The 8,641-nt window shown below is 41.3% G+C and overlaps 1 protein-coding gene across 1 annotated transcript; it reads left to right on the forward strand.

The window, feature by feature from the left end:
- Positions 1-3,665: 3,665 nt before the first annotated feature.
- LOC135627060 (UPF0496 protein 1-like) lies at positions 3,666-5,581 on the forward strand. Its single transcript, XM_065133013.1, has 2 exons — positions 3,666-4,095; positions 4,199-5,581. Exon 2 carries the CDS (start codon positions 4,199-4,201, stop codon positions 5,372-5,374), a length of 1,176 nt encoding a protein of 391 aa, XP_064989085.1. The 5' UTR covers positions 3,666-4,095; the 3' UTR covers positions 5,375-5,581.
- The last annotated feature ends 3,060 nt before the right edge of the window (positions 5,582-8,641 follow it).

The raw sequence follows: 8,641 nt of genomic DNA on the forward strand, positions 1-8,641 counted from the left end.
TACAGCTTCCTCCTCTGCTGCAGCTTCCTCCTTTGTTGTAGTAGCATCACTGCAACATTACTGTAGATTTCTCCTCTGCCATCATCTTCGCCGTCGCAGCCACAACCTTCGCCGTCGCAGCCACAACCTTCGCCATCGCAGCCACAACCTTCGCCATCGCAGCCACAACCGTCGCCATCGCAATCGCAACTGCCGTCGTCGTAATCGCAACCGTCGCCGTCGCTATCATAGCCGCTGCCATCGCAGCCGCAACCATCATCGTCAAAACTATAGCAACAACAATAGCAGCAGTAATATGCTCTTGCCCTACTTGATAGAATGAGAGAATGAAAAATGAAATTATAAGGATAAAGCAAAAGGCACACTTCAAGTAGTATCATGTGAAGTCTATTTATACATAGTGAAAGAGGATATTTCTTTAACTGATAACAGAGAGATTTCCTCATGCAGTTGAGGAAATCTCATCTGCTATGCAGTTGAGAATATCTCTCTCTTATCAGAGAAAATCTCTCTGTTATCATGCCCCCGCAAGATCGAGCTCCTATCAAGGATACCGATCTTGGATCGATGAAACAAAAATAGTTTGCGTGCTAGAGGCTTCGTGAGTGAGTCTGCAAGTTGATCAGCCGTATGGACATGAGAGACACGAAGTTGATGTCTGACAACTTGATCTCGCACGAAGTGAAAGTCGATGGCGATGTGTTTCATGCGCGAGTGGAACACTGGATTGACACATAAGTAGGTAGCTCCAACATTGTCACAATATATTGTGGGAGTATGAGTAAAGCTGACTTTGAGTTCCTTGAGGAGATTTGTGATCCAGTTGAGTTCAGCAGCAGTGGTAGCAATAGCACGATATTCAGCTTCAGTTGTAGACCGGGCCATTGTCTTTTGCTTCTTAGAACTCCAGCTGATTGGATTAGACCCAAGAAAGATGACATATCCTGACGTGGAGGTTCTATCATCAAAGTTTCCCACCCAATCAGCATCAGCAAAGGCATGGAGATGAAGTTGAGTGGTTTTGCGGAGAAAGAGACCATGATCAAGGGTCCCTTTAAGATATCGCAAAATTCGTTTAACCGCAGACCAATGTATAGCAGAAGGTTGGTGCATGTATTGAGACAATTTATTGACTGCAAATGAGATATCTGGACGGGTGAGAGCCAAGTATTGTAAGGAGCCAAGTACTTGCCAACTATGTGATAAAGTCGGTCACTCTGCAAAGGTCTGTCGATCTCGACCCAGACTTCCTACTCAATCAAGGAGGAGGAATAGTTGCTGGGAGGCCTGCACCTAGAAGGTCCTCTCGGAAGCAGTGAGGATAATGTTGCCGGAGTCGAGGATAGCGGTGGCGGAGGCGTTGGAGGGAGAAGGCCAGGAGCTGGTCGATGGACCAGCACGCGGAAGCAGAGCAGATCTGGCAGATCTGGAGCAGAGGGTCAGTGACGAGGTGCTGGCAGCGATGAAAGGTGGGAAGATGATGATGCAGCAGCAGCTTCCATGGCCTGACGTGAAGCTGATGGGTGAGGTTAAAAGACTCAAAGAGGAGAACGCCGCTTTGATACCATGATAGAATAAGAGAATGAAGAATGAAATTATAAGGATAAAGCAAAAGGCATACTTCAAGTAGTATCATGTGAAGTCTATTTATACATAGTGAAAGAGGATATTTCTTTAACTGATAACAGAGAGATTTCCTCAAGCAGTTGAGGAAATCTCATCTGCTATGCAGTTGAGAATATCTCTCTATCTCTCTCTTATCAGAGAAAATCTCTCTGTTATCACTACTCATGTATCCTTGTCAGAGCACCATTTGCGGGGGCATGATAGAAGATAAGATTTCCCTGAGGAAAATCCTCCCTCCTAATCCCTATAAATTGGAGAGGGACGTGCTAATGCATTTAAGCTATAGCTTCTTCAATAAAACTTCTTTACTTTTTCAATAAAGCTTTTTATCTTCTATTTTTTCTATCACCAAGTCCCGATCACTATGCGGTGCGGTGCCCATACAAGTGCCACATCTCTCACAAGACATGATGCTTGCTGCATGGCCTTGTGGTCATCGTCTTCTCATGGCTATGAACACTTGCTGTCCCTTTCAGACTTTTACCGATGGGTTGTACACGTAGATTTGTGTGATGTAATTCTTTCACATACAAGTAAAGAAGACTGCGAAAATTATTTTTGAACAAAGATTTGTGTGATGTAATTCTTGCTCAACAGAAGGGACTTTTGCATCTGTGCAAGATCTGATGCTCCAAGGATCATTAACATAAATTATTTTTGGACCATGTATATATATATATATATATATATATACACATGGATCTGATACTTTAGTTTCAGGTCTGCAAGATAGCTTGCAGAGCAGCAGCAATGGCTACAAATGCTCTCTTGGGATACCTGGATCTTCATATTCTACTTTTCACTCAAATGTCAGGGAATCAAGTGAAAACAAGGGGAGAAGAAAAAGTTGAGAGTAGATATTGATGGATTTTTCAACTCAAGGATCCTCCGACTTGACATGTTCCAACTCATATGGATCCATCTTAAAATCTAACAAGACATTCTGATGTATTTATACAAGTAAACTAGCATGTCAGTGAGAGAACTAAGCCATGCAATTCGAAGTTGCATTTTTACACACGATTTATGATTTTTGTTCCTCCATAGAACCATCAAGCTGGAAATTGCTAATAATTATTGTGCAGTTCCAAGCGTCCATCCACACTTTAAGAGCCGTGCACAGGCTTGATTGACGCCTTTAAGATCCGCGCTGGTTAGACCCTTTGTGCATTCTATTGAGAAGCTCACGCTTCGCGTACGTCTCCTAAAACGTCTCATCGACTCATCATCGGATCGTCGATGATAACACATCGCACCTTCCGCTTACGTTTGATCTTACCATCCCAACGTTAGTTTGGTCTCTACGTGACGCCAAGACGATGCGCTCCCCCTGAAGGAAGCCATTGTAACGGGTCCTATAAAACGTCCGTTATGTTATATATCACCCTCGCTTGTACTCTTTTTTAAGTCTTAAGCCGCTGCCTTCCTCTGCTGCTCTTCCGAGTCATCTCTTCTCCCCCTACTCCACCAACACCCACTGCTTGTTCTTCTCTCTTTCCTTTCTTTCTGGTCTGTTCTCGGCCTTGATGTGGAGAACGAAGCATCACCAACCAAAATGATAATGGCGATTAGCTTATACAATTCACATGCAGCGATTAGCTTAATCCGAGTCTCGACTGTCAGGGTTGCTGACATATATGAATGAATTGTTGCTTAATTCACACACAAACCTCTGCTGTTGCTTGGCAGACTGTGCTAACCTAGCTCATGTCATGTTCCAATGAAGATGAGATATGATACACCAAAAATTGTTTCACTGCTCTAGGATGGAATCAAGAAAGAAGCTACATGGACATGCAGGTGATATAGGATCAAACAGGGACATGCTGATGAAGAATGATTCAGCTGAGACTTAGAGTCAGATACATTATCATCAAGCTAATAATTTAGATTTATCTAAAAATATTTTAAATATTTAAAGTTTGATAAATAAATATGATACATCACTACACCCTTTTCTCTCTAGCAAGACAACCACCTTTCTTGGCATCTTCTTCCCCAAACTCCCTATGGTTACTCTGATATTCTCACTCCTTCTTTTGCCACCCTGCTTCAGCTTTGCTTCCCGCGTCGCAACTTTAACCAAAATGTGTGTGTGCGTGCCGGGAGAGAGACACAGATAGATCACTCCGTTTGCCACCTTCCTCCTCTTTCCTCGTTTCTCATGCGTGCAAGGCATCCACCGGACTCTTCCTCCTCGTGCACTTCTCTATCTCTTGAAGCAGTAACCTCCTCGTCTTCCACACTGCTCTTATCCGCATTGCTCTGCTTCTTTCCCTTATCCAATCTGATCTTTTCTGATTTATACTTGTGGAAGAACACCCAGCTCTTCCGTTGTCTCTTCTTTCTCGGTGCTTTTGTTCGATTCAATCAGTCTCACAAGTTCTTCCCCTTCCCTTTCCACCATAGCTTTGATTTTTTTTATTACGTTTACCTCGAAATCTAACAAACTCCAAAGTTTTCGATCTGGTTTGTGTTGATTTATTACCAAAGTTTGGATTTTCCGTCCATTTTGAGTGGTTTCGGTCGATAAAAATCGCAACTTTAGCTTTAGTTTGCATTTGATTCTTAGATGGGCGCTCACCAGAGCAGGAGGCCTGACGCGCCGCCGGTCCTCTTGGTCGACGGTGGCGGCAGCTCCAGACCCGCGGCCGGGGAGGCGAGCCATGCGAACATCCGGTACGTGGCCGAGCTGAGCTCCTACGCGGCCGCCTGCCGCCTCGACCCTGAGCTCCAGACCTTCGATACCACGCTCCAGCAGCGCACCAGCCGCGCCATCTCCACCCTCGCTCTCGGCGTCGAGGTCCGCTCCCTCTCCCTCGACTCCCTCCGGGAGATCACCAGCTGTCTTCTGGAGATGAACCAGGAGGTGGTGAAGGTCATCCTGGCCTGCAAGCGAGACATCTGGAAGAGCCCCGAGCTCTTCGACCTCGTCGAGGACTACTTCGAGAACAGCCTCCAGACCCTCGACTTCTGTACCGCCCTCGAGAGGTGCCTCAAGAGAGCTCGTGACAGCCAACTCATCATCCACGTTGCGCTGCAGCGCTTCGCGGAGGGGGAAGACGAAACCGAAGCCGAGGACTGCAACAAGAAGTATTCCAGGACCTTGGACGAGTTGAGGCTTTTCAAGACGGCCGGCGACCCCTTCACGGAAGAGTTCTTTCAGGTCTTCCAGTCCGTCTACAGGCAGCAGCTGCTCATGCTCGAGAAGCTGCAGCTGAGAAAGAACAAGCTCGACAAGAAGCTGAAGTCCATCAAGGCATGGAGGAAGGTCTCGAGCATAATCTTTGCGGCCACCCTGGCCGCCGTCCTGATCTGCTCAGTGGTCGCAGCTGCTGTTTCTGCGCCGCCAGTCGCTGCTGCTTTGGCCGCTGCTGCGTCGATCCCGATCGGGTCGATGGCGAAGTGGATCGACTCACTGTTGAAGGACTACGGAAATGCTGTGCAGGGGCAAAAGGAGGTGGTTGGCTCCATGCAAGTAGGCACCTTCATCGTCATTAAGGACTTGGATAGCATTCGGGTGTCGATCGACAAGTTGGAAATCGAGATCGTTTCGCTATTGGATAATGCTGATTTCGCCATCAAGGATGTGGAGGCAGTGAAGATTGGGATCGAGGAGATCAAGAAGAAGTTGGAGGTGTTCACGAAGAGCGTGGAGGATTTGGGGGAGCAGACTGATAAGTGCAGCAGGGACATCAGGCGAGCTCGGACTGTTGTACTGCAGAGGATCATTAGGACTCCTAAATGAATGAATGAATAATGAATAATGAATACTTAAGCTGAAATTATTGCTCTCGTTCATACTTAATTCGATTCTATGTTTTCGATAGTTGCTTTGTAGCAGTTCTGCATCCACTCCACCCCAATAACATCGAGAAGTTGGAAGCCAATCTTGTGCATGGTTTCATGTCCACCATTTGTTGCTTCTTTCCTCCTCAGCTGTGAGACATTTTATATTAATAAAAATAAAAAAGTGGTGTAGCTCTTTCGTTGCAGAAGAAAGGTTGGACCATATTGGGGATAACACTGGAAATGTGCAGCAGTATTATGACCTCTTTGTACTCATCATCAAAGCCTTTTCTTTCATCAGTATGTTTTCGGATAAAAAACAGACTTGATAAAACTTTATCCCCAGTAAGAGCTGGTAACTATTTCCTAAGCATCGTGAGGTTAGGTTAGGTAATTGAGAAACTTGCATAAAAGACATAAAAAGGATAATTAAAGATGTAGGACGTTACTTAGATATGAAAAGTCGTCCAAATGAGTATTACGAGTAGTATTATCATTTGTTTTGTTTTGTCGATCTTACGAGGTATTTAGCTATTGTATTAGGTTGACGAGGCATTCAAATAGTCCTTATATTTATGAGGATTATCCAAAATTTGATCCTCCATCTAATATATATTTTATTTTGATCGACACTTTAATTCAGTTTTGATACATATAGTTAAGAGGATATTATCTTTTAAAAAATAAAGTTCAAATTAGCTACTAGTAGCCATTGTTATCACTAAATTTGGTGGATGAATGTTAATAAAAATATTTATTTAGAGGAGATTTTACTAATTGGAAGAATAAATATGTTATAAATTTTGTTTCTAGAGATTCACACAAACATCTCCACATGCATGCATCAATTAATAATATTACAAGGACACTCTTAGACCCAATTTTCTAATTAGGATATTTTAGGAGTTTCCTAATTAAATTTTTGGTTCAGACTGAACCATAAACTATTTTAATAATTTCAAATATGGAAATCGGATCTCAATTATTAATTATCTTTATCTGAAAATGAAAGATGGAGATTTTATTCATTAAATAAAGTAAGATATTAAAGATTAAGAATCCTAAGAAAGGTAAGACATCTATCATATAATTATCTCATGACCTCTCTCCTCTCAAGCCATCAAACAGAACAAGACTAAAAGCGAGAAAAAAAAGAAAGATGTTGATGGTAGAAAAAAAGGATAGAAGAACACAGAGGACATAACCTTGTCTTCTCTCATTGACTTTTTTTAGATATTTTTGTTTGTTAGCATCTTATTCATGCAAATTACTGTAAAGAGATTAACATGTTTAGATTGATTTACTGCATGACTTATTAGTTAAATTGAACTCTATGAATTCTCAGTAGGAACTCTGAACTCTGTGACCTAAGTCCACTCAAATTTCTCTTTTTATCTCTCTATATCAGCAGGAGAAGATCATAGGAAACGTTATTAAAATTGGACTCCTCACCAGAGATTTATGATCTGACTATAATATTACACTGTTCATTAATATTTTATTTTATTTTATTTAATGATTTGATATTTATTGATGAATTATCACTTAAATTCCATATATATATATATATATATACATACATATATATACATATATGTATATATATACATATATATACATATAATGTATATATATACATATATGTATATGTATATATATATATATATACATATACATATGTATATATATATATATATATACATATACTATATATATATGTGTATGTATATATATATATATACATATACATATGTATATATATATAAATATATATATGTATATATATATATGTATATATATGTATATATATTGTCCCTTCGCTACTTTCTTGTAGTCCTTCGATAATGTCATCCTACTTTCTTATAGACCCAATCGAAATCAAAGTAATAATGGCTAAAGTGACATCAACTGGTAGTGCAGCCATAACAGTAGTAGCCACTGAGCAGATTAGCATGCCAGTTTGGGGGTTACGAAGATTATGCTTGGGGTTTTTCTCTATGCCTTGATGGTCCTTAGCTTCTTGTCGAGCTTGTTCTTTTGTTGTAGTATCATAAGCATGAGTAATTGGTGCTAATGGACGGACTAAAAGAGTTGAGTGAACTCTTCTGTGAATGGATTGTCGGTTGCCTTGAAGAGCCTGAACTCATCCATACTTCTTGGTGTCGACCTTCCGATCAGTTTTGGCTTTGGCTTCGCCTTTCTCAATGGTGATGCACAATAGGGCAATGTGGATGAGGAGTTAAGACTCTTAAGGGCCTTAAGAGATGACTCCCTCATCCATGTTGCCCTATAGTGCATCACCAAATAGGAAGAAGAAACCAAAGCTGAGAAGGGCGGCAACAAGAAGTATTTTAAGACATTAGATGAGTCAAGGCTCTTCAAGGCAGTTGACAATCCTTTGATGGAAGAGATCTCTCAAGCTTCCAACAGTAGTTAAGAAGTCCATCAAGCTTGACAAAAAGCTGAAAAAGAATAAGCTTGACAAAAAGCTGAAGTCCGTCAAGGCATGGAGGAAAATCTTGAGCATAATCTTCATAGCCACCCTCATCGGCATTCTGATTTGCTTGGTGACTACAATCGATATGGCAACTTTGCTAGTTGTCACTGCATTGGCTATCGCAGAATCTAACCCAATTTGATCAAATGGAGAATTGGATCGACTCATCATCGTAGGACAGCCAGAATGCTGTGAAGGGGTAGAGGGAGGTGATTCATTATATCAATCGTGAAAAATTCGTACAATTTTTAGATAATTATATCAATCGTGAAAAATTCGTACAATAAAATCGGATCGGAAAGACATATAAGCTTAAAGATGTTCATAGAAAGTGACGAAGATATAAAGTAGTTACAAAGTAAGTAAATAGCCAAGAAGAGAAGGCACACTAATTTTATAGTGGTTCGACCATCGTGACCTACGTCCACTCCCGATTCCTCCTCCATTGAGGCCACTAGCGTCCACTAATGGTCTTCCTTCAATAGGTGAAGACCAGCTATTCTCTTACAACTCTTTTTTCCTTTTCACATGTTTAGGAGACAACCTTTATAAGCCTCACACCTCTCTTAGAATGATTACAAAGCTAAAAAAGAAAGAGGAAGATACTTTTTCAACACTTTTATAACAAAAATCTTAAGACTTTTTTTCACACTTTCGTGCTCTTTCATGTAAGAAAGAGTGGGATATTTATAGGCCTCAATGGCTTCAAAAATGGAGCCAAAAGTATCT

Source organism: Musa acuminata, chromosome BXJ2-11 (genome assembly GCF_036884655.1).
Source record: "Musa acuminata AAA Group cultivar baxijiao chromosome BXJ2-11, Cavendish_Baxijiao_AAA, whole genome shotgun sequence".
Lineage (NCBI taxonomy): Eukaryota > Viridiplantae > Streptophyta > Magnoliopsida > Zingiberales > Musaceae > Musa > Musa acuminata.

Coding starts and splice junctions, on each gene's coding strand:
- LOC135627060 (XM_065133013.1), top strand. CDS start 4,199: ATGGGCGCTCACCAGAGCAGGAGGCCTGACGCGCCGCCGGTCCTCTTG.